Consider the following 27,001-nt stretch of genomic DNA (forward strand, 5'->3'; position numbering starts at 1 on the left):
ATCACTACAGCGTCTGCATTACTGAAGACGCCGCACCGATCCGCCTGTCGATCTCACGATCCACTCTTCCGAGGTACTTGAACTCCTCCACTTGGGGCAAGATCTCCTGCCCAACCCGGAGATGGCACTCCACCCTTTTCCGGGCGAGAACCATGGACTCGGACTTGGAGGTGCTGATTCCCATCCCAGTCGCTTCACACTCGGCTGCGAACCGATCCAGTGAGAGCTGAAGATCTTGGCCAGATGAAGCCATCAGGACCACATCATCTGCAAAAAGCAGAGACCTAATCCTGCAGCCACCAAACCAGATACCCTCAACGCCCTGACTGCGCCTAGAAATTCTGTCCATAAAGGTTATGAACAGAATCGGTGACAAAGGGCAGCCCTGGCGGAGACCAACCCTCACTGGAAACGGGTCCGACTTACTGCCAGCAAGGAGGACCAAGCTCTGACACTGATTATACAGGGAGCGAACCGCCACAATAAGACAGTCCGTTACCCCATACTCTCTGAGCACTCCCTACAGGACTTCCCGGGGTACACGGTCGAATGCCTTCTCCAAGTCCACAAATATGATACTTATATTTTATATATTCATTACACAGTGATATTTTTCAAGATTTCGTCATTTCTTAATTATTTTGGTTACCATGATTATAGGCTACAATTGTTGTAACTAATAACATTTCAATGACTCACTCCAGCTTAGACCGATTTTGTTTTGTTGTACCTGCATCTCACCTTTTTTGTAAGGGGCGCCGGAAGTTGGCAGACCCGTCAGAGATCCTATTCTGTCTCCCTGTAATGTTTGTCTGCTCTTGAATGGGATTGTGCTGAAAATTGTAATTTCCCCTCGGGGATTAATAAAGTATTTCTGATTCTGAATCTGATCACAGTCAGTTTTTTTTTAAAGCAAATTTGACGTATTTTTGGCCTAAATCAAGTCTTATTCACGTCTTTATATATTACAGTACAGTGTTTGTCTTATTTCTAATTATTATGTTGTGGTGATCATTAAAAATAGCAAGATATTCCATTTCCAGGTTAACAGGAACTTCCGTTTCCCATGCCGATGGTGCCATTGTTTATGTGGCTGTTTTTCATGTTGAGTGGAAAGTAAAACTGTTGATGCACTTCATCTTCCACTCCTGTATCATTAATTACAAATCTCCACATTAGTGAGCATTTGACGTGAGCGACGCCAACTTTGCCAGGACGATCGATTTGACCAACGTTTGGCAGACCAATTTACCAAGTGGTTTCAGCACATAGAAGCCTAAACAAGAGATTACTGTATTGAGATGGAGGGTCCTGTAAATAACGTAGCACAGTGACCTTTACACCAGGTGATGTTTAACTTAAATTCAAATGCTCAAATTATTGTTGATACAGGTTACAGGGATTAATTCACTTTCATAAAAATGTTATTATAATGATAACATGATATGATGAATGGGACCAAGAAGTATTTAATAAAGTTGTTATCAAATACTTTTTGGTCCCATTTGGTTTAATAAAACATTTGGAGTGTTTCTGCATTTGTATCTGAAGCAGCACTATCTATAATTTGAATTTGTCTTAAAGGGGAACTGCACTTTTTGGGGGGAATTTTTCCTATCATTCACAATCATTATGAAAGACATGACGACGGATGGATTTTTTTTGATGCATTGTAAATATTAAATAAACGTAGCAGAGCCAATGGGAGCTCCTCTATTTCGCCCATAAAATCCAATAAATAACCATTCAAAAACCGCCATCATTACTCCATTTACATTTTGTGACTTGAATATTAATCAAGTATTAGTGAAATTGTTATTATAAGCGCTAACGCAGACAAACTATTTATGGCGGCGCTGTGATCACTTCCGTGTCTCCCTATGTTTACATCATCGAGTGGTCTGCTGCTTTGCCGCTTCCTTGCTCCCTGGAAGTATTGTAGATCATAAATCATGTATCTCACCTGGACAGAATACGTTTGAGGTGGTAATCCGACAAGTTGGTACACTTAGACAGCCATTAAGGACCCGGAAATGGCGAGAAAGACACAAAAAGACGTTTGGTACCCCCCAAACCCAGCTTCTTCGTGAGTATTATGAGTCATTCTTCACCTAAATGGGAATATATGAACATCCCAGCAGTCGGCATCCTAATGACAGCAGACTTTATACAGTAAGTGATGTTTTATTATGTTGGTTGTCTCTCATAAAGTCTTCAGTGAGTAATAATCAGTGATGAAGAAAAAAAAAAAGTAAATGTGATGCATTTTTTAAATGAATGCGCCACGTATGCTTAAAATGATCAAAATACGGAAATATTAAATATTATTAAAAATGTGCCCGTTATTACATTACATATATACTTACGCCATGTATATAAAATCTCAATGGCGGTATTTAGATGTTTTTAAGGTCTTTATAGGCGGAATTGTGCGGCTCCCATAGGCTCCAATGTAAGCAAACTTTAATAAAATGTATTTAATAATTAGAATGCAAAACAAAAAAGATCCATCGTTCTGTCCTGTCTCTCATAATGATTGTGAACGATATTTCAGCTTAGATATATAATCCTCCATATTGGCAGACACATTCATTCATTCATTTAATTTCATTCAAACAGTAAAACAACAGTTTTTGCATCTGACAAAAACCCACAAATGTTGGCTTCCTGTATTACAAATGCAATGTCTGTTATAAAGTGTAAAAAAAAAAAGAAATGAAAAAAGCTTCCGCTGGTTAAACATTAAAGAGACATGCGTCTGCTACCTCGATCGACCCCACTTCTGCTTGCACATTGGAGTACCTAAGCCTCTTGCTTCTCTATGCTCGGTTTTACAGTCCGATTATAAAGAATATTGATGTCAAACTTACATTAAAGGGGTTATATTAAGATTTTTTCTACATTAAAAACACTTCCTTGTGACTTACATAACATGTAATAGTGGTTCTTTTGTCCAAATTTTGCATAGATTGTTTTACAGAACATCTTCAAGCTGCTTTCCGACCGTCTCTTTAGGATGCGCCGTTTTGTGAGCAGTCTTTTTGACGTGCCTCTTCTTCGACTGCGTCTTCTCCACCACCTTCTTTGTTGTAGTGTTTAGCGCTTCCATAGCGAGTCTACTGACAGATATGAGTTTGATTTATACGCGAATTTGTGTTAGAAATGGCAACAGCGCAGGATGAATGTTAGGAATGTCACGGTATGAAATGTTCTTAGCGCGGTTATTGTGGTCAAAATTATCACAGTTGTTATTATCGCGGTACTTTTTCAAAAAGTACTTACTGTATACTGAAATCTTTTAACCAAGTTTTATTTATTTTTTTAAACAAATTCAAAATGATTTCCTTTGTTGAAGAAACATTATTGTATTGTATGTAAGCGCAATATGTAGGGTAGCTTCTATTGAGCGCGTGTGTTTACCTGAGCAGGCGAAGCTCCGCCAAGAGAGTTGGGTTGGTGCTGCCCTTCTCCGGACTGGGCTGGCACATGGCGTCATGTTCTGAACGGAGACGTTTGATCTCTGCCAAAATCTCTCTGGGTAATGAAAAACAACGTGGTCAAGGTCGAGGAGGGGTGAACAAAGCTGACCAGGCAGGAAGAAAACAGTACAATAACATAAAGCACACACCCGGTGCAACACAAAAAAGGAGGACATTGAATTTAAAAGGGTCATATTATGACTTGTTTCTACATTTAGAACACTTCATTGTGGTCTACATAATATGTAATGGTGATGCTTCAGACAAAATCTTGTATAGCATATGTTTTACAGACCATCTTCAAACTGCTTTCTGACCAGCCCTTCAGAATCCCACGTTTTGTGTGCAATCTTATTTACGTGGCTCCACTTTGACAGCGTCTTCTCCCCATCAGCCATGATGTAGTTTTTAGCGCTTCCATGTGGAGTCTACTGACAGGTATAATTTCTAACTGCAGTAAATGTTACCTTGTATTAGAATTAGCAACAGCAAAGGATGCATGTGCATGTACAAGCCAGTCTGCCCCACAAGAGGACAGAGAAAAAAAATTAGTTATTGACTACGATTTTGCTCTACAATGAATAAAAAAGCCCGTCTCGTCCAAAGCTCTTTAGGTAAATCTCTACCATATATGAAGCCATTTGCTGACGTAACTAAGGCAAAATACGTCACCAAAGTTGTAAATTCTCGCTTTGAGCAAGCTTAGAAGAACACAAGATTGTTTTATTAATATTGTTGCCATGTGACTATTATCGGTTTGTGATTTTTCCTCAAGTAAAGTGATTGAAACGATTTGAATCACTCAGAAAATACATTTATAACAGTGTAATGGACAAATTTGTATACTATTTCATGATTTTATTATCTGTTTTGGGGTTTTGTTCCCCATCAAATCAAGTTGGTTTTACATAATAAGACCCCGTTAAAGGGTACCTACCTATTATGCGAAACCAACTTTTGTTACCTATTGGTACTTGCTGTTTATTTGGGATCTGCATAGTACCAGAAAATTTGAAATCAAACCATTGAGGCTTTGCGGAGATGTTTATAAAACAATCTTGCCTTACATCATACTTTCTCCAAACGAGACGTTTGGAATTTTCTGACATTTTTCCCCATTGGTCACGTCAGCGAATGTATGGTAAGGTTTTACCTGAAGAACTAAGTGCAATTTCGCCATTTTAGTCAATAAGCTCCTTCTTTTTGTCCAACCCCTTGTTTTGGGGCAGATGCACATGCTTCCTCCACTGTTGCCATTTCTAATACAAACTAGCGTATGGTTCTAACTTATATCTGTCAGGAGACTAGATATTGAAGCGCTAAAAACTACAACATGGCTAACGGGGAGAAGACAGTCCAAGTGGAGGCACGTTAATAAAGCACATCCTGAAGAGACGAGCAGAAAGCAGCTTGAAGATGGTTTGTTAAACAATCTACGCAAAATTCTGACCAAAAAAAACACCATTGCATTTTATGAAGACCACAAAAAAAGTGTTTTAAATGTAGAAAAAATATATATGTGTACCAATGCAACTAACTACCGTATTTTTCGGACTATAAGTCGCAGTTTTTTTCATAGTTTGGCCGGGCTCCAGTGCGACTTATATATGTTGTTTTCCTTCTTTATTATGCGTTTTCGGCAGGTGCGACTTATACTCCGGTGCGACTTATACTCCGAAAAATACGGTAGGTTATTATTTGAATGTTATAATTGTCTACACAATTCAAACCTGTTTTTGCATTCCAGCTGCGCAATGAGCTCTCTCTTCTGTTTGTTCACATCAAAGTTAATGCTCCGGGTGGGTATCACCTAAACACACAAGCAGACCACACATTAGTCAGCACTTTCCACATATGATTATCAATATGTGACAAATATGTGAAAATGACCTCACCCCTGAGCTTTCAGTCTCTGCCAGTCTAGAGGTGTAGCGGGCGATGAGTTTGTGCTCCTCGTCTTGCCTGCTGGGGCTGTGTATGCTGCTAATGGGGACAATAGATTCAGTGTCAACATGAATTGACAACATTGTGCAGACAAATATGTTAAACATCAGATTGGTTGTGTTGTGTCATTTGTTAGGTAGGTTCACTGCTGTTTGCCACATAAAAGTAACATTTCCCAACAGTAAGGGGAAACCCTGAAGGGGGAAAATGATCCCTTCTGCTTAATTAGCAGATGAGTCAAACTAGCACATGATACAGCAACACTTCTCAAAAGGCTGATTGTTGTTGCAGGTTAAAACAAAACATGCTGCCAACAAAATGCATTTTAACACACATCCATCGTTTTCGGTTACATCTCCTGACAAAAAAAGTATGGTAAGTCCAAAGACATGCACCTGGGGATAGGTAGATTGGCAACACTAAATTGGCCTTAGTGTGTGAATGTGAGTGTGAATGTTGTCTGTCTATCTGTGATGGAAGTTTGATAATATTTGAGGTGCAGCGTCACTCAGCATATAATGTTTGTATCCCTGCAACCTCTCACCGTGGACTGCCCTGGAGGCGATTCACATAAGCGGCGATCAAAGCGTGCTCCTCGTTCATGCGTCGAGCCACGGCCAAACTGGTGACACACAGGTTACACACAGCAAAATAAGCATCGCAAAAACTATATGGACAAAGTCGAAGGAAGGCCTCCTCTTCAGTTAACTAATCCCTCAGGGGGAGCAGTTTGCGGAAGGGCATTTCTCTTCGAGCATGACTGTGCACATAGCAACTTCTCACTTCTGAGTGACTCAATACAAAATAAATAAAGACACATTAACTACATCTAACACAAAGTCGCTTAAGAAAAGTGGAAAGAAGACCTGCTTTTACAAAGGGAACATTCAGTGTTCAGTTTGCCCTACTATACTGTACCTATCAATGCGGGAAATTATACAATATCACTTAACTGGTGCAAAAATGATTATTTATGTATGATAAATAATGTATGTAATGTTCCACTGTCTATGGCAGTCACAGGCAGAACAATTACTGTAAATAGCCTTCCACCAGATGACATAACTAATAACGTGTTGCCTTTCAAACAGAATTCTGTAATGTAATGCCTTGGCTCAAAGGTTGGGAAATACTGTCTTCCATGATAGAAGACAGCAACAGATGTATAATTGTATTATTACAATTAGTACACAGTACCTCATATGTTAGTTTATACACCCTCAATAGACAATACTATACAAATCAAACTTGTATATACTTTAAAGTAGTCAGTGTACAGCTTTACAGCTGTACAGATTTACTATTTGCCACTAAAAATGACTAAACACGGCCATTATTGGAAGTAGCAAGATCATTTTGTCCTGCCTGCAGTCAAGCATAGCAGTGGTTTTGGGGCCACGTGAATGCTGCTAGCACCAGGGAGTTGTGGTTTACAGAAGGACACATTAACTTTAACATGCACTGTGCCTTATCAATAGAGGTTTAAGTGTCTCTTTAATGCTCACAACATTGGCACTTTTGTCATAGTTTTGGACCTAAAAATTATGTCTACAGGTTAATTTCCCCCCAAAATAGACACAGCAGTGATTTTAGGCTTTCAACACATTTTGGAACTTTTAGCTCCAATATGTGGGCGGGCCTACATCAGTCTGCTGACGTCACCTACAGAAGACTGGAGGGAATTTCATATTGTATAGTATATGTTTTGATAGCATTTTGATCCTGAATCACGATAATTTGACTACAAATTTGAATGAATCAACAAATCTCTGCCAGCTACATTGTTGCAGGTTGTAGCAATACAGCTAAAGAAGGGGTCAGAATGCATACATTCCCAAATGGTTTTTTACCATCTGGTTTAAATTTGGGATTAATAAAGGTTATGTCTATCCTATACTAAAGAGAACGTGTTTGTGAAATGTTTCCTTTAAACAGTAAAAATGCTGACAACACAACGACAGATCTTGGGGAAGTTGTTCAATCCACAACCTCTCACTGCTCTTTGACTGAAAATAACAAGCAATGGCGCACAGTATAGTCGTCTTTTTTTAATGATAGAGGAAGCTCAAGTTCTGCTTCAAGACCTCCACCATTGTCCCTGTCCCCAAGAAACCATGGATCACAGGACTTAATGACTACAGGCCGGTTGTGCTGACGTCTGTGGTGATGAAGTCCTTTAAACGTTTGGTCCTGCCCCACCTCAAGGACATCACCGCCCCCCTCCTAGACCCACTGCAGTTCGCCTACAGAGCCAACAGGTCTGTGGATGATGCAGTGAACCTTCATCCTGGAGCATCTGGACTCTCCCAGGAACCTACGCCAGGATCCTGTTTGTGGACTTCAGCTCTGCCTTTAACACCATCCTCCCTGGACTGCTACGAGACAAGCTCTACCAGCTCAGCGTGCCCGACTCCCTCTGCACTTGGATCAATGACTTCCTGACGGATCGAAGACAGCACGTGCGGCTGGGGAAGATTGTCTCGGACAGTCGAACCACGAACACTGGTACTCCTCAGGGCTGTGTACTTTCCCCCTGGCTCTTCTCCCTGTATGCAAACTGCTGCACCTCCAGTCACCAGTCCGTAAAGCTGCTCAAGTTTGCGGACGACACTACCCTCATCGGGCTCATCTTGGATGGCGACGAGTCCGCCTACAGGAGAGAGGTGGACCGGCTGGCGTCCTGGTGCAGCCTCAACAACCTGGAGCTGAACGCCCAGAAAACAGTGGAGATGATCATGGACTTCAGGAAAGTCACAGACCCACCATCCCCCCTCACCCTGATTGACTCTCCCACCCCTGTCTCCATTGTGGACTCCTTCCGTTTCTTGGGCACCACCATCACCCAGGACCTCAAGTGGGAGCTGACCATCAGCTCCCTCATCAAGAAGGCCCAGCAGAAGATGTACTTCCTGCGGCAGCTGAGGAAACTTAAGGTGTCGACCGAGATGCTGGTGCAGTTTTACTCAGCTATTATCGAGTCCATCCTCACCTCCTCCATCACCGTGTGGTTTCCCGGCGCCACAGTCCAGGATAAGCCTCGACTGCAGCGCATCGTACGTGCTGCTGAGAAGGTTATTGGCTGCAAGCTCCCAGCCCTCCAGGACCTGTTCTCCTCCAGGACAAGGAGGCGTGTGGGTCGGATCACAGCTGACTCTTCTCACCCTGGACACAAACTATTCTCCCCTTTCCCCTCAGGCAGGAGACTACGGTCCATCCAGACCCACACCTCCCGCCACCTGAACAGTTTTTTCCCCTCGGCCATCAGGTACATGAACAATAACAAGACCTGATAGCTCAGTTACAGCTCATTGTATTACCTATTCTGTGTTATATGTGTCTTATGTTGCACGATCACACCAAGAAAAATTCCTAGTTTGTGAACCCGTTGTCAAACAATGGCAATAAAAACTATTCTGATTCTGATTCAAGGCTAATCTCATCGTCGCTGCAATGCAACATGGCTGCTATCAGTGGGGCGATATTGTAAACCTAAAAATTGGACGATATCCAACCTGTCTGAACACTAAGGGGTTCTCTTTTTCCTCCCTGTGTGCGGTGTCACAACATTGTTGTCCATATAAGGTAAGCAATCACACATCACATTAGTATAGTAAATATTCCTGTAATGTTGGGGGTCTTTTTTGCTTAAAAATGATCACACCACAATGCAACACAACAGTGGGTCTGGGTTAGTTTTTGCCTCTCTCCTGTGAGAATCCTGCGTGTGACTGAAGCATTAAGGAGTGGGTGTTGGTTGATTTATCCAGGACTAGCTGCAGTGTGCTCAAACAACCACTGGGTAGCATCTGTGAGCAGTTAATACTGCATCATCTCTTTCTCTTTCTGACCTATCAGGTCGGTAGCACATTCTTCACTCACACTTTAAGAAAGGGATGAGGCAAAAACTAACCTCGACCCATTATATGTGAATTAAATTGGTTGATTGAATAAATAAAATCAATGTTAAACGAAAATTGACACATTCTGATTTCTTTGTGAGCAGTCCACACCAAATAAAGAAGTTATCTGGACAAAGAACGAGGCAAGCACTGAGCAGCTATTTTGTTACCTCTTGGAGGACTCTGACGCTTGTGGGGAGAGCAGCATGGCCGAACTCGTGGTCTCAATAGGTTGAGAGGGCCTGTATGTACATAAACAAACGCAAATGTCACCAACTTATTAAAAATACAGAGGCCCCAGTGGGTACGCATTTTCACACGCTTCAGAGTGTATTCGTGCAATGGCGAATCGCTTCTGGTCAGAACAAACACAGACAGTCCAAAGATCACAAGCCAAAGACAGAAAGAGATGAATGAATAACGCGAAAAAGGCTGGATAAGACAAAGATTGGGAAGGAAAAAAGCAGATGCAGATCCACCATGTGAGTACTCACAGCTAAGTGTGGTCGCGGTGTGCTGGCCTGAAAAAAAGCTCACTGCTGGGAGGCATGCGATGAACTCGTCTGCTGATGTTTGGAAAATCAAACACTCTCGATGCGCTTCAGGGGAGGAGCCAACAACCAATGGTTGGCTGAATTAGTTTTTGCCCTGTCATGCTGTCTGCATGTGAGAGAGGGATTGTTTTACACCCCTCTTTGAAAAGTAACCTTTACACTGTTTAGTAGTGACAACTGAAAGCCTGACTGAAGTCTCGCTTTGGGAATATTGATTGTTCCATTCCAGAGCAGGTACGCTTCCAAGGGTAATCATTTAACAGCCACTGCACCGTCATCATCATCACACATTCCATAGCCTAAATAATGTATGCATAATGCACAATAAACTTTAACCCCTGTGCCGAGCTCCCTACTATTGGACACCAAAGATATATGAGAAGTGCCTTACACAATGTTAGCCAGATTCAAGGTCCGCTCAGGTTCTTCTGGGTAAAGAGGGTGACGGGGTTCCCTGGACGATACGCAGCCCAAGGTCTTGCCCAGCGCTCGGCCCAGCTTTGTGGCAGGCGACTTCTGCTCAAAGAAAAAACATTGTATTGTCAAGTGCTGCCTTTTATGTCATATTTATGGTGATAAGTGGCAGTTTTTGTCCCTCTAATGTGTGGACAAGACTTCATTTGCGCAATAAAAACAAGAGCACATCACCCATTTTTAGTTACTGCGTTCTCTGGCGTTAGTTCATAAAACTGAAAATATGTACGGTAAACCTGTTACAGCTGGCAAAATCTTGTATTAGTATTTTCACTGTATTAGCATGTTTCTTACTTATTTTCCTGTATAGGTGCCCTATTTGGTTTGTGGGCAAGACATAATTTTTGCCTGTGGGTTTTGTTTACGTTATTCTAAATGGAAAAAAAATAGTTTTTGTAACATGTCTTCTCTTCTATTTACTGTATGTATATGTATGCATGATTGCATGTACAGTATACATGTTTGACCAATTAATATTTAACTAAAAAAACGTATGGTACAGTACTACTTTTAGATCCTAGGTGTTTTTGCTTATATTGTGGAGCAGGATTATTATTTAATTATTTTTTTTTATAGCCTTTATTTAACCAGGTAACATCCCATTGAGATCAAAGATCTCTTTTCCAAGGGAGACCTGACCAAGAGGGCAGCAGCAAGGTTACATTAAAAACAGTAAACAACACATAAATCACCAAATTTGAACTAATTTAATGTAACAAGGGCTTGAAGTTGAAGATCCGATTGTAGGTTATTCCAAGCATTCGGTGCTGAAAACCTACAAACCCCATTTCCATATGAGTAGGGAAATTGTGTTAGATGTAAATATAAACGGAATACAATGATTTGCAAATCCTTTTCAACCCAAATTCAATTGAATGCACTACAAAGACAAGATATTTGATGTTCAATCTCATAAACTTTTTTTTTTTTTTTTGCAAATAATAATTAACTTAGAATTTTATGGCTGCAACATGTGCCAAAGTAGTTGAGAAAGGGCATGTTCACCACTGTGTTACATGGCCTTTCCTTTTAACAACACTCAGTAAACGTTTGGGAACTGAGGAGACAAATTTTTTAAGCTTCTCAGGTGGAATTATTTCCCAATCTTGCTTGATGTACAGCTTAAGTTGTTCAACAGTCCGGAGGTCTCCGTTTTGGTATTTTAGGCTTCATAATGCGCCACACAATGGGAGACAGGTCTGGACTACAGGCAGGCCAGTCTAGTACCCGCACTCTTTTACTATGAAGCCACGTTGATGTAACACGTGCCTTGGCATTGTCTTGCTGAAATAAGCAGGGGCGTCCATGGTAACGTTGCTTGGATGGCAACATATGTTGCTCCAAAACCTGTATGTACCTTTCAGCATTAATGGCGCCTTCACAGATGTGTAAGTTACCCATGTCTTGGGCACTAATACACCCCCATACCATCACAGATGCTGGCTTTTCAACTTTGCGCCTATAACAATCCGGATGGTTCTCTTCCATTTTGGTCCGGAGGATACGACGTCCACAGTTTCCAAAAACAATTTGAAATGTGGACTCGTCAGACCACAGAACACTTTTCCACTTTGTATCAGTCCATCTTAAATTAGCTCAGGCCCAGCGAAGCCAACGGCGTTGCTGGGTGTTGTTGATCAACGATTTTCGCCTTGCATAGGAGAGTTTTAACTTGCACTTACAGATGTAGCGACCAACTGTAGTTACTGACAGTGGGTTTCTGAAGTGTTCCTGAGCCCATGTGGTGATATCCTTTACACACTGATGTCGCTTGTTGATGCAGTACAGCCTGAGGGATCGAAGGTCACGGGCTTAGCTGCTTACGTGCAGTGATTTCTCCAGATTCTCTGAACCCTTTGATGATATTACGGACCGTAGATGGTGAAATCCATAAATTCCTTGCAATAGCTGGTTGAGAAAGGTTTTTCTTAAACTGTTCAACAATTTGCTCACGCATTTGTTGACAAAGTGGTGACCCTCCCCCCATCCTTGTTTGTGAATGACTAAGCATTTCATGGAATCTACTTTTATACCCAATCATGGCACCCACCTGTTCCCAATTTGCCTGTTCACCTGTGGGATGTTCCAAATAAGTGTTTGATGAGCATTCCTCAACTTTATCAGTATTTATTGCCACCTTTCCCAACTTCTTTGTCACGTGTTGCTGGCATCAAATTCTAAAGTTAATGATTATTTGCAAAAAAAAAAAAATGTTTATCAGTTTGAACATCATATTTGTTGTCTTTGTAGCATTTTCAACTGAATATGGGTTGAAAATTATTTGCAAATAATTGTATTCCGTTTATATTTACATCTAACACAATTTCCCAACTCATATGGAAACGGGGTTTGTAAATGCTTTCTTGCCCAGTTCAGTTCTTACTTTGGGAACGACAAATTTCAGAACATTCAGTGAATGAAGATTGTGTCTTCCTTGTTTCTTTGTTAAAAGACAAGACAGATAAGATGGAGTGATACCCAGAATGGTTAAGTAGATGAACAAATACCAATGATTGAGGCGTCTAGCACATAAAGACGTCCAGTTAACCATTGAGTATAACACACAATGGTGAGTAATTAATTATACAAAAATAATTAATTTTAGGGATGGGCGATTTTGCCTAAAATCTACATCATGATATATATATATATATATATATATATATATATATATATATTAGCAGCCTTTGTAACTCATTTTGAAATCTGTCTATTATCTTTACATACCAAATAATATACTGTGATATATATATATATATATATATATATATATATATATATAGATATATATATATATATATATATATATATATATATATATTAGGAGCCTTTGTAACTCATTTTGAAATCTGTCTATTATCTTTACATACCAAATAATATACTGTGATATATATATATATATATATATATATATATATATATATATATCACAGTATATTATTTGGTATGTAAAGATAATAGACAGATTTCAAAATGAGTTACAAAGGCTCCTAATATATATATATATATATATATATATATATATATATATATATATATATATATATATATATATATATATATATATCACAGTATATTATAGACAAATTTCAAAATGAGTTACAATGGCTCCTAATTAGGCTGCTGACTTATGCAGTAACATATTGCGTCTTTCCCGGTTGTATTATTTTGTCAAAACTATTATTAATCTCCTTCTAATTTACTGTGAATATCTGGTTACTTTCTGTTGTAACATGATTGATTCCATTTACACTTCTGTTAAAATGTAATGAGCACTTACTCTTGTAATTTGGCTATTTACTACATATTTGTAGAAAGTAGTTACAGGGTCTGTATTGGTCATACAGATGAGGATACTGATACTTCAAATTTTTGAGATGACTGATTGCTCCTTTTAATTAAAATCAGACAAAAACACAGGATGGCGGTGTAACAATACCATATAAATATTTAAATGATTTCCTACTATTATTGGCTCTGATTTAAATCCTTGGGTTTTTGATCTTAGAATCATCCTTTGTCCAGGGACTTATTTCCTAAATTTGTAACCAACAACAAAAAATGACAAAAGATTTTTTGAAAATAAAAAATATTGATCTATCGACCACATACTGATAATATACTTTGTATTGTTACTTTCGATATTTGTATCAATCTGCCTACCTTTGTTTACATTCAAAAGCTCAATCTTGCAGTTAGCATATCTTGCTACAATGTATAGTGTAGCATATTAAGCTATTTCTTGTCCTTCAGTGATAATGGTACCTGTAATAAACAGTTTATTTGCTGCTATGGAAGCGAGCAATGCTGACTTAGAAGTGGCTTTACACTGTAAAGGGACGTTAGCCGCTAGCGGGGTGGCTACATTTTCTTGAGGACGCAGTCGTTCACTTGTCGCTGTCAAATTTGTGGGACACAGCTATAACAATAGTACTAAAATCTCTATCATGGGCCAAATTATTATTATTAATATTGTCTATATTGTATAAATTAAAAGTTGTGTGTAAATTGTGTTCACATTAGCAGCTTTTTTTAATGAAATGTGACATTCCGCCACCTTTAAGTGCCATTAGAGTGGAAAAACAAGTTGACTTCATATGCTTAATTGTGTTTCATTGTATCCAATAAATCATATCCAATTGTATTTACAATCAGCAAAGTATGTGAAAATGCCGTCTAAACATCACAAAATGCCACAAATTCAGTCAGGCATTTTAAATATTTTACTCCAAAAGTCTGCAGTAATTTCCGTAGATTGACATCACTGGAGTAACACTTCTGCACTCTGACCATAGTATCAGATCAGTCACAATGGAAATATGCAAAAAGTAGAGCAGTGTGCACAATTAAATCACAATACCTATGGAAGACATGAACACGTTTCTTTTTTAAATGTATTCTAAGTCGTAAATAAATAAATACATAAAACGTCAGCTAACAATGTAGTCTATGGGGGCTCTCTATTTCGCCCACAAAACCCTCTAAAGAACCATCCAAAACCCGCAAATAATACTCTATATACATAGCGTGACCTGAATATTAACCAAACATTAGCGTTGTTGTTATTATAAGTGCTAACGAAGATAAACTATTTTTAGCGGCGGATTGATAACACACAGTTAAATAGCCCTCTGATGCTTTACTGTGAGCCGGCAGCGATGTCCTGGCTGCTCCCGCATCATGGCGTCTCGGCTCGTCAAAGTCATTCTAGATTATAAATCATGCATCTCATTAGATTATAGGAGGATTTAGCAATACATCTAAAAGTTGTTTATCTGTGACATTCCAAATAATACCCCGAGATGGACACAAACACACTCAACCGAAGACAGTGTCTGCAGGGAGATGTTTGCTTTTTAACCCTTTGTGTTAATTCTTCATATAAACGGGAAGAAATGGGCAGCCTGCAAGTCATCATCGAAGTAAGAGCAGACATCGTACAGTAAGCTATCGTTTTATTATGTTTGTAGTTTATATTTCTTGTTTAGCACTTAGCAATACTGCTACATGATGCTTAGTGTTTAGAAGAGCTCCTAAAACTTGTAGTTCTTCTTCCTTATATTCATAATCAACTATATAAGTTTATGGATCATAATTTTGCCCAAAGTAATCGTTGGCTCTCACAAAGTCTGCATGATTTGCTTTGTTGTTGGTAATGAAGGGATCTGTAGTTCCTATGTCGTAGCTAGCTCATTATCTCTCAAAATGGCTCGGGAGTCTCCTTGAGATTGATACTCTTTTGATCATATCTATTTACAAACTTTGTAAGTCTTTGGGTGTCCTACATCAAATATATGTGATAATAGTTTCAATATAGATGCCACTTGTTTTTCCACACTGTTGGTATTTTAAGGCCTGGGGAGGAACATTATACAGTAAATCCATGTCTCGTCACAGACTTTTTTCTCAGCTTTAAATTATATATATATATATTTTTTTTTTATTGAATAGTAACTTAAATAGAAAGTGGTTTGATGGCGCTATCTGCAGGGGAAAATGAGTGCTGCAGCTATGAATCCATTCAATTCACTCAACATTTTTAGTCTGGAAGATTCTTTGAAATGACATGACTATTGTAAGTGCAATACTATATACTGTATGCCTGTACTTGTTTATTATTGGAGTCATACCACGATTTGTTTTCTACATTTAAAACACTTCCTTGTGTTCCAAATGATATGGTGGTTCTTTGGTCAAAATTATGCATACATTAGACCGTCTTAGAACATCTTAAAGCCACTCTCTAACCGATTGCCACTGACGTAACTAAGGCAAATTATGTCACAATCCTCTCAAATTCTAAACAGCTCTTTTGGATCAAGTTTGGAAAAAGACAAGATTGTTTTATAAATATCTCTGCAGTGCCAAAATCGTTTGATTTCAAATGTTCTGGGGTTATGTGGATCGCAAATATACAAAAAAGGTAAGAAAATGTTGGCTTTGCATAATACAATCCTTTTAAACCTTCTAAAACATAATTGAAATGTGTTTAGTAACCGTGAGCGGTCCTACAAGGGTTAATGATAAATGATAAATGGGTTGTACTTGTATAGCGCTTTTCTACCTTCAAGGTACTCAAAGCGCTTTGACACTACTTCCACATTTACCCATTCACACACACATTCACACACTGATGGAGGGAGCTGCCATGCAAGGCGCTAACCAGCACCCATCAGGAGCAAGGGTGAAGTGTCTTGCTCAGGACACAACGGACATGACGAGGTTGGTACTAGGTGGGGATTGAACCAGGGACCCTCGGGTTGCGCACGGCCACTCTACCACTGCGCCACACCGTCCCCATAGAGCAGAGGTTTTCATTGAGGGCCACATTGTAGTTATGACTGCCCCTCGAAGGGCCATTTGGAACACTGAATATATATGAATACAAACATATAATGGCCTCATGAATATTAATACATAAATGCTTGTGAATTTTTATATATTTTTTTATTAATACATTGATTAATAATTTGCTTTAAAATCAAAAGTTGACAAGCAGATATTTAGGAATTTTTGACAACAAAAAAATGCTTGCAATATTTTGTTACACAATAAAAATGTCATAACATTTTTGAAAATATGCAATTACATTTAATCCAGTTTTCCTGTCAAACTTTAAGAACACATTTTGCACAAAAATAAAGTGCTTTATTGACGCACATTTTTTTAGGCTTACTCGAGCCACAAAAGATGATGTGACAGGCCAGATCTAGCCCCTGGGCATTGAGCTTGACACCTGTGGGTTAGCGTACCTAAAAAAAACGTTTTAGGACATTTTTATGGGTGCATAAATTACTTGCAGTTTTCGCCATAAACTGGGGATCTTGGAATGTAACCCCACAAACAGCGCAGCTTTACAGTAAATTCAGACTCCTCTAACAAAACTTTGAAGGATGGGTGGGAATGATTCGATTCCGATTCTTGGGGTGACGATTCGATTCAGAATCGATTCTTGATTCAACAGCATTCTCATAATGTATTATTAACTTATAATAAAACCTTTTCAAAAACAGGTTACAAAAGCTTCACTTAGCTACTGACGTCTGACTTATATGCAGTGTTGCCCTAAAAAACATATTTGAAAAAAATGTTTTTGTTTTTTTTTGTTTTTTTTACAAAAATCACAGAATGTTAATTACCCAATCCCAACTTGACAATATTTAGGATTTAAATTTACAAGCAGTTGAGAAGACATAAATACAATACTTATTAAAAAACTTTGTGGAAAAAATAATACATATTTTGTTTTTTATTTGTATTTTTAAATACATTCTTGACAATTATGAATCGATTTAAAATCTACAAAAAAATAAATCGCGATGTATATCATTTTTTAGAACCCCTACCAAACAACTATTTTACCAGAAGAGAAAATGTATCAATTAGAGCAGTGGTTCTTTTTTCATCTATTACCACCTCAGAAAAAAACTCTCACTCTCCAAGTACTACCACAATGACCAACATCAAAATACAGTAACATAGTTACTGCCTGGGTATTCATAAAAAACAAAGTAGAGGTTTTATTTAACATGTATATTCAATATTTTTGGACCGTGTGTAACATTACACAGTGTGAATAGTAACACTGTGTTTGAATATAGAAAAATAAAACACTGTACTTTAATCAAGTGATTATTTGGCATACCACTAGATGGAGCCCACATACCACAGTTTGAGAATCACTGAATTAGAGTAATTGAGCTCTACTGATGTAAATATACATTTGTTTGGTTTATCAGTCACTGTGTGGCAACTACCAACTACCTAAAAATTTAACTTTTATGTCAGAAAATATACAGTACATATTGCAACACATTTTATTCAAAAACCTTTTTGTGGTGACTCACCCAGGACGAGTGCTCCTTCATCTGATGCTGGTTGTTATGAGAGCCATTGGCATTGCCGTGCCAGAAGCAGTCCTGGCAGAGTTGGTATCCACGGCAACGGAGACATCGATAGCGGAAGCCTGTCATACCGTTGCTGCGACAGTAGGAACATGTCACGGGGTGGTGAACTAACACAGAAAGAGAGGAAGGTTAAAAGCTAAAACTACAAATGTGCATAATTTGGCTAAACAAGGGAAGTACTATCAAACAAGAGCATATTCTGAACAGCAAATGATCCCAAAAAACAATTAATTAATGGATATTTACCATGTTCCACGGTGGCAAGACGATGCATTAGGGGCAGCCAGACAAGACATGGAGGGGGGTCTGCTGCAATATCTAGGAACATGTTGAGCATCACCCTCTTCTACATCAACGAAAACAAGCAAACTTATCAGAAAAACAAGTAAGGAGTACGGTACACACACATATCACAACAACGGATGCGATGCTTGAGCTCACATGTTGTGGGAAACAGGAGCGAGCCATGTTGTTCGTGTAGCCGAAGGACGGTCGTTCGTGCACAGCGTAAGTCGATTTGAGAGCCTCTCTTAGAAAATTGTCAAATTTGGACAGGACCATCACGCCGCCGGAGTCTGACACTTGAGAAAACACATCTGCACACACACACACACACACACACACACACACACACACACACACACACACACACACACACACAAGAACAGCAGCAGTAGTAACATACTGTATGCTTGCCACAAGATGACACTTATGTATACCGTGTATATCATCATGCACCTTTACATTCTATCGATGCAATTTAGAGTCTGGATTGACCTGACATGCACAAAGTAAACTGGAGCACCCAGAGAGAACAGGACAAACATGTCAATTATACAAAAAGAGGCTTGAGGAACATTAGAACCCAAAATTCCCTGGATAATTGCGGTTAATTCAAGGAATAAGGCAGCTATGAGTAAGTATGCAACTATTAACCGGTTTTACTATTAACCAGGACTATAAACGTCACGGTTATTTTATTGCAAAGGCTCCACTATGCCCCATGTTTCAGACCTCCTCACTCGCTATAAACGGACATTATGTAATTTTCGTACGTTAATTTTGGCACAACCTGCACGGAACGAAAACAAAGTTACACCAACGGTGTACACAAAAACATGCTAGTATGCTACATTCTCCTAAAAATGGCAGCAGGACAAGGCAGGGAACTGTTACCACCCAAACAAATGCTGTGTGGGAACATTTCAGTTACTTAAAAAATTAATTTAATTAAATTAAAGAATTGAGTGGTTAAATATAAATGTGTCCCTAATAATCATTAGCTTTTTGAGGTGGGAATTTTTGCGCAACTCACTATTTGATTACCATTACGATTCAGGGGCTACTTTTTGATTATAAATCGATTATTTAACAGTATTGTGTATTTATATTATATTGTATATTGTTAATATGTTGTATATCATTATTATATATTCTAAATGTATTACATTTAATTATTATTAATAATGTGTCTACAAAATGCTCCTCCTTTGGCTACTGACATGCAGTATTGCGCCATTTTCGTTTTTTGAATGTCAGTGAGCACAGCAAAGATATTTATATATAATTTATATATATGGAAGACTGTAGTGGCCAAATAAGTGAAAAAATAAATAAACACAGAATGCACAGACACTCTGGCCCCAGTCGCCATAAACATGCGGCTCAAAGGCGTATGTCGTCTATCTACTCATTCATATCTAAGGCCGAAAGTGCTGCCGGCCGGCGGTCGCACTTTATGAATATTATTGTCTCTCCAGACTTATTAATCTACTTGCCAATTTCCTCTTCTTAACTGGGTAATCTCTGCTGTAACACGGTTCATATTAGCCATCAGTTGAAGGGTACAAAGCATTGTTTTGTTTTTTGTTTCACTACTTTACATTCAAGCTAGTTTCGCGCCGCGGCGAGCATACTTTTTTAATTTGTCTTTCCTTCCATCCTCCATGTGTCCACGGCTCTGCGCTAACCCAGCTAACACATAATATCAAAATAATTTTAGCTATTTGTTCTCCTATTGTTAGTTAGGACCAATGCTACAATGAACGTTTTGAGAACATTAGCATTAATGCTGCATTTTAAAACTACTTTATTTACCATACATTGAAAATCCATATTTGGACATTTGTCCAACGATTCAGAATCTTCCACATTCTAATCGTGATGCATAGAAGAATTTATCTTTTTTCCCACCTTTAGCAGCTTAGCGTTGAGTCTGTTCAGAGTAAACAAACAGCAACAGGTAGTCCTGTCATTTACTGACCATTTAACATTAAAGATTGCTTATTCTGTTGTTGTTGTTGTTATTGTTTTTGCTGTTGTTGTTTTTGTCTCTCTGTCTAATCCCCCTCTTGTCCCCACAATTTCCCCCTCTGTCTTCCTTTTTTTCTCTTTCTATCCCCTCCTGCTGCGGCCCGGCTGCACCAAATGATAATATAAATACATTTAATAAAGTCAAATACAAATAAGGCAACAAGAGAAGTATCCTACACTTCTCTTTTGTAAAGTAAATCTGAACAGCCGATATGGGCATCTACATCAACTATATGATTTGCCTGAGAAGCTGGACAGGACAAAAAAATCAATAAATAAATAAAATTAAAAAATGATTGCTTATTCTTGTCTGTATTGAATCAACTATAGGCATTGTTAGCTAATATAGCAGGAGTAGAACACTAACATTACATCAGGAGCTCGTAAAATAACAGCACTTAGAGGAATTTAATATGTGCATGCCAGTTAACAACACAGCATAGAATATTATTAAAAATGAATTAATAGGCATAGTTGACAGTTGAGGACAATAACACTTGAGTTTATTGACTGAGTAACATTTCCCTCTGGGGGAATAGTATAGTTAAACTTAGTCTTATGTTGTTCATACAATTATTAATTTATTTATTCATTATTATCCATCCATCCATCGATTTTCTACCGCTTGTCCCTTTCGGGATTGCGGGGGGTCGCTGGAGCCTATTATTATATACATAAATAATAATACATATGGTCATATAATAATAATAACACATTTGACTTATTAGGTGACTTTCTAGGCACTCAGGGACACCGTTAAAAAAATTACGGTATATATTTATATTAATTATTTTGTACTGTATTTATAAGGTTATTATTAGATGAATGTTTTTTCAAATAACAAATTAAAATCTGTAAGGAATATCAATGTGATTTTACAATGTTGTGAAATTAATCAATGCATAATAATCGTGAAACAGTCAAAATCAATAACTGTTGCAGCCGTAGTTATGAGTGAGGCCCTTACAGACAGTGTGGCCAAATAGGCCTCAAGCCACCTTAATTCTTCTTTTTGGTGTCTGCTGATACTTACAGCGGAGCTTGTCCACTAGTTTTCCTCCACACAACACAGACAAAATGGCTTTCACTGATAGCACAGTCAGTCTGCCATCTGGCTCGCTAAAAAATAGAAATAAATAAAAATAACACGACAAATACTGGATGTGTACAGGCCTCTCATATTTGGATAAGAAACAACTTTTTTCCATGTACCTCTCAATGGCAGCAAGAATGAACTGGACAAACAGGAGAGTACTCTCTCGTGGATTGATTGGGTGTGTGGTGGGCAGGCGCTTGCTCAGCTGGTTGAACAGGGAGGACACCAGATTCTCCAGCCTGGTCACAGAAATGCCGGCATTCAGTTCCACGGCGTTCAGACCAGCGTCGCGCACCGCCTCGATCACGTTGTATATGTCGATGAGGTGCACTGCAATTGAAATCAGGTGGTGTCAAATAGTGGTGACACATGTTTACATTTAGGTACAATGTGTCCAGGCTGGAAAAAATAGTGCCGGGACACAATGACTGTCCAATCAAATACACCATGACTAGCCTTAGTTTTCACTTAATTTTGATCTGGTTTGTTTTACATGAAAAGTGGCCAAATCAATATTTTTGACTAAGGGAATGAGTCCTTATCATTAACAGAAAACAAAAAACATATGATTCAATTATAACTAAAAACTGTTCAAAAGTGTTATAGTACAAAGAAGAACAATTCTGATAAACACCTTGAATTTTACTGATAAATGAGACAATCTATCATCAATTACAGGTGAAACTCAAAAAATTGTAATATCGTGCAGAGGTTTGTTTATACTTGCAATCATGTGAAACTAATGTATGACATAGGCTCAAAACACGCAACTCAAGATATTTCAAAACTTATTTTGATATAATTTTAATAAATATGGATTACACTACAGCCTATTATTACTCCAAATAAAAATGTCAGGAAATTTGGGATTTTCAAATACTGTAAACCATGATCATCAAAATTATAATAACAGATAAAAGCTTGAGATATTTGACTTTGTATGTCATGAGTTTATATCACATATTAGTTACACATTAGAAGTTAAAATTCTGAAATGAATGGACTTTTACACGATATTAAATAGTTTTCGATTTTACCTATATATATTCAGCAAATCAGTAAACATCATGTAAACTATATTGACATGAATTGATTCATTCAGTTATCTGTTTTTCTGTGTTACAATTTGAGACAGGAAGTGTTAAATAAAATATGCTTCTCTCTTCACCTTTTTGGACATGTTGGAATGTGAAACCGTAAATATGTGATGTACCATATTGTAATTTAATGCATGTTAAAAAATAAACTATTACTAAACTAATTACTCAGGGATGAATAAGAGCAATGGCTTTTTGCAATAGTTGTAAGCCTGGGCTGATAATCAATAAGCCAATTAATCCAACAATAAAGGAAAATGAACACAATAATTTTGCTGGCATTGATAAATTGCCACGTCTGTTTGTTTTCTCCGTCTCTTGCTTTCAAACAGGGTGAAAGAGGTTCCACGCTGTGCATCGCTCTGACCGCCTTAGTGCGTTTGTTCAATAACGGATTTAAATAAAGGGATTGAACCCTCTTGTCAGTCATCCACAATCTTTGTCTCTGTGTGTAGAGGCGGGACTGCTCGTTTCCAACAGCGACAGAGCCTCGCAAGTTGCTACTTGCTTGTGAGAAGACCGGCAAAGTAACAAATTAAGGGAACAAAAATTAGATTTCAAAGCCAAATGTCCCTGTGTAGGAAAATATCGGCTTCAAACCGACAATTGAGCAAGAATGCCCAGATTGTTGGAAAGTGATGGCAACAAAAAAAAAAAAAAAAACCCAAGCCAGTTTTTCCAACTTGGGAAAAAACTGCACTTTAAGATATTCAATATTATTTGATGTGCAATGTTTGCTTATCAAGACTGTCCATTTAATTGTATTGTTTGTTTATTTGTTTAGGATAATCAAACGTTCTTGATATTCCAACTACTGGTACAACGCTGCAAAATAACCAAGCAGGTCATTGTGTCACAGCTATATCTCTCTGGGTAATTAATGTGTGTATATGACAGGATGAGAAGCTCCCTCTAATCCGGGTCAGTAAAATATTAGTCCTTGACTCACAGTTGCATCTCTTCTGAATGAATCTCAGCTTGCAGGCCGTTCGATACGTTGAGAGACAAATGGCATCAAGGTTCTGCTCCCCTGGGACACAGAAGAGAGAACAATGATAACACTGTTGGACTTTTTCATCAAACTGTAATGACCCACATTATCACAGCGATGAAAGAATATCTATAAAAAAGGCCATAGAGGAAAATGTCAAAAGATCACTCACTAAGCTCCACCAGGATCTGCCTTCCGCCTGCTCCTACGGTAGCCAGTGGATCCCCCCTACCTCTCTCTCCCCGGGCCCCCTCCGCCATCACCATCCTGCATGACAGACATTCAATAAAACATGACCGTGCAGATATCAGACATTCCACGCTTTTCCGAACTTGGTTGAAGCAGAAAGGAATTTTGAGTCTGATAGTTTATCACAACAAAGTATTCTTATGAATTTCTCACTTGATGGCAGTCAGATGTTTTTTATCCATGGAAATTGTGTGATTGTGTGACTGTGACCTAAGTCCTCTAGCATGTATTTCCAGTAAACTGGTATGAACTGCAAACATTTGTAAAAATGATATAAAGGAAAGGGAGAAACGGAAAACAAGAAGCACGCACACACACATACAGTATATACAGTACATATAAACACATATATGTATATATTGGCATCCCTTGTATAAATATGGTGACAAGCTAAGCCATGCCCTTAGTCACACCCCCTGTCCATACACACATTCCAGAGAGGATTTAGAAGCTTCCCAGGAGACCTCATGTTTCTTTCTGACAAAAGGATTCCTCCTTTCAGTCAATCTCTCTCTCTCTCTCTCTCTCCCACACACACACACACACAAACACACACAAGCCTACACGTACACACACACACACTCAGGCACACACATTTCAGTTTTAATCCGTCAGTCAGTCAAGTGCAAGTGTAACGTGTTCAGTGGTGCAAGAGAACCGCTTCAGTGTGTCCTTGAGAGCAAAATGAGATGTTCTATTAAAAGTGTACATCTTGAGGGCAGGCTGAAAAAAAAAGAATACGTTGATTGAAACATCAAACCATAACTTATGTCTCTAAAATCGCACATGAAACCTCACAATTCAAAATCGCCGTCAGCAAAACTTGCGTTTGCGAGAACTTGTGCCAGTAAGCACCAAAAGCAGCTGAGTAGTCTGGGGTTCAATCCCAGGCTCAGGATCTTTCTGTGTGGAGTTTGCATGTTCTCCCCGTGACTGCGTGGGTTCCCTCCGGGTACTCCGGCTTCCTCCCACCTCCAAAAACATGCACCTGGGGATAGGTTGATTGGCAACACTAAATTGGCCCTAGTGTGTGAATGTGAGTGTGAATGTTGTCTGTCTATCTGTGTTGGCCCTGCGATGAGGTGGCGACTTGTCCAGGGTGTACACCGCCTTCCGCCCGATTGTAGCTGAGATAGGCTCCAGCGCCCCCCGCGACCCCGAAGGGAATAAGCGGTAGAAAATGGATGGATGGATGGATTTTCTTAGCCTTTTTTGTGGTTTCGCAACACTCAATATAATTATTAGGAATGAGCATAAGTGTCACTTGTAGTGCAATAACAACCAATGTTATTATTTTCCACTTGTATGATTGGAAGTAAAGTTCAAGGCCTACGTTTGTGCCGTTTTCATTAAAATATGTTTGAACGCTAATGCTTACTGACCCAGAAATCAATACAAACACTTTAATCAGTCCTCAATGGAAGGCCAGGCTATTACTGTACTAGAGTCCAGCAGGAGCTGTGAATGTAAACAGGCTCGATGCAGTAGAAGTTATATAAAAGTCATCTTGCACCAGCTGTTAGGAGCTATCTGTCTCTCGCTAGCTTACGACTCATCCCACTCCCATGGCGAGCAAACTATTATTATCAGATGGATGTTAGCTGTAACTGCTAGCCCGCTCTGCATCGGTCTCCTGACGCCAACATGTAGGCGTATTTGCTGTGCAAGGTCTGCTTCCCATTTTAACTTTGGAAGCATCTTAGATATAATTACCCTTCCCATTATTACTAAGCTAGGTCAGGCTCGATTGATATTTTCGTCATCGTCGGGACAATATCACGTTACATTAAAGTTGCACTGTATTGGGACAAAGAGACTATCAGGGCACTTGGGTATTACACATTCAGGAAGTGAAAATATGGTTCACCCTTTGCAGCTAAACCAATTCCACTTTTCTGGGGAGACTACAAGATTTTGGATTATGATTCTAGGATTTTTTGTCGATTTATCCAGAAGAGAATTTCTGTAGTCTGAGGTCAGGGAAGTTGGATGTCAGGGCCTGCTGGTGTACTCGCTCTACTCTATTACATCCCACGATGGGATTGAGGTCAGGGCTCTTCCACACCAAACTAGTTAAATATACCTGGCCCCAAATTGTCCTCACTGCCGAAAAATTAGTTGTGAGCCAGCTAGGAATAGGTTTCATAAAAGGACTAATACATTCAATCGTTTGCCTTAGGCTAAATAGAGTGCACTACCTCACTGTGACAAGCAGAGGCACTGTTGATTCATTGTCAACATGACCTAAATTATGGAACGCCTAACATCTCACATTAACGTTAATATGTATTGTTTATATTGAACAAAGACAGCACAGTCTACCAAGTAACAGTCATTGTGTCTTAAAGATACCTGACAAATAAAGCTGATTCTGATCAGAATTGGAACCAGAATCCAATAAAGCTGATTCTGGAAAAGGTTTGAACAGTTTGTGACCAGGGTGTGAGGGCTCTGTAGTGATGCTGCCTGGCGGTTTCCTGACCCCTGGACCGCTATAAGTGCTGCTTGGGGGCGAAAGCTGACGCGAGGGCTGGGCCGATGAAACAATACCAACATATATCGCGAAAGACACATAATCGATAACAATATAAAATGTGTTTGATAAAATATTTGTTAAATATTTAGGTTTTGTGGTCTGAAGAAACCAGAAATTATGAAGCAAGATTTGTTTCATGAAATCACTTGCGCTTTGGGAATCCAGCAAACAGGATACAGGAAGTGTCACTGAGCAATGGGAGGGACACGCTAACAGCCAATCACGTAACAGTATCGAATATTTTTTTGGTTGCACCGTCTTCCTGTCTCGCTGTGGATTCACTGCATGGAGTAAGAAGAGAAACCGTAATATCTTGATATATCAACTCAATAACAGAAACTCACGTTCATCTTACCTGGCTACAAGACACCCTCTCCACTGATAAATAACGCCCTTGGTAAGTTGGAAATTGTTTTAGTGTATTTATTGGCAAGCTTAAATAAGTCAAAAAAAGTATCAATA

The 27,001-nt window shown here is 38.9% G+C and overlaps 1 protein-coding gene across 9 annotated transcripts in view; it reads right to left on the reverse strand.

Annotated features, from left to right (window-relative positions):
- The window catches only part of dtnba (dystrobrevin, beta a), a 58,535-nt gene that overhangs the window by 11,153 nt on the left and 20,381 nt on the right, over nt 1-27,001 (reverse strand). For 6 of the 9 annotated variants that reach the window (XM_061987208.2, XM_061987206.2, XM_061987204.2 and 3 more), the window contains 13 exons: nt 23,927-24,021; nt 23,713-23,793; nt 21,783-21,996; nt 21,604-21,689; nt 18,699-18,853; nt 18,504-18,603; nt 18,198-18,364; nt 10,268-10,392; nt 9,493-9,564; nt 5,968-6,045; nt 5,375-5,462; nt 5,210-5,289; nt 3,421-3,534 (listed from right to left, as the gene is read on the reverse strand). In XM_061987208.2, coding sequence (XP_061843192.1) covers nt 3,421-3,534; nt 5,210-5,289; nt 5,375-5,462; nt 5,968-6,045; nt 9,493-9,564; nt 10,268-10,392; nt 18,198-18,364; nt 18,504-18,603; nt 18,699-18,853; nt 21,604-21,689; nt 21,783-21,996; nt 23,713-23,793; nt 23,927-24,020 — 1,454 coding nt within the window. In that variant the 5' untranslated portion in view covers nt 24,021. The remainder of the gene's footprint in view (nt 1-3,420; nt 3,535-5,209; nt 5,290-5,374; nt 5,463-5,967; nt 6,046-9,492; nt 9,565-10,267; nt 10,393-18,197; nt 18,365-18,503; nt 18,604-18,698; nt 18,854-21,603; nt 21,690-21,782; nt 21,997-23,712; nt 23,794-23,926; nt 24,022-27,001) is intronic. The other 3 variants (XM_061987205.2, XM_061987211.2, XM_061987210.2) reach the window with 3 other exon arrangements.

This window comes from Nerophis lumbriciformis, linkage group LG26 (genome assembly GCF_033978685.3).
Source record: "Nerophis lumbriciformis linkage group LG26, RoL_Nlum_v2.1, whole genome shotgun sequence".
Lineage (NCBI taxonomy): Eukaryota > Metazoa > Chordata > Actinopteri > Syngnathiformes > Syngnathidae > Nerophis > Nerophis lumbriciformis.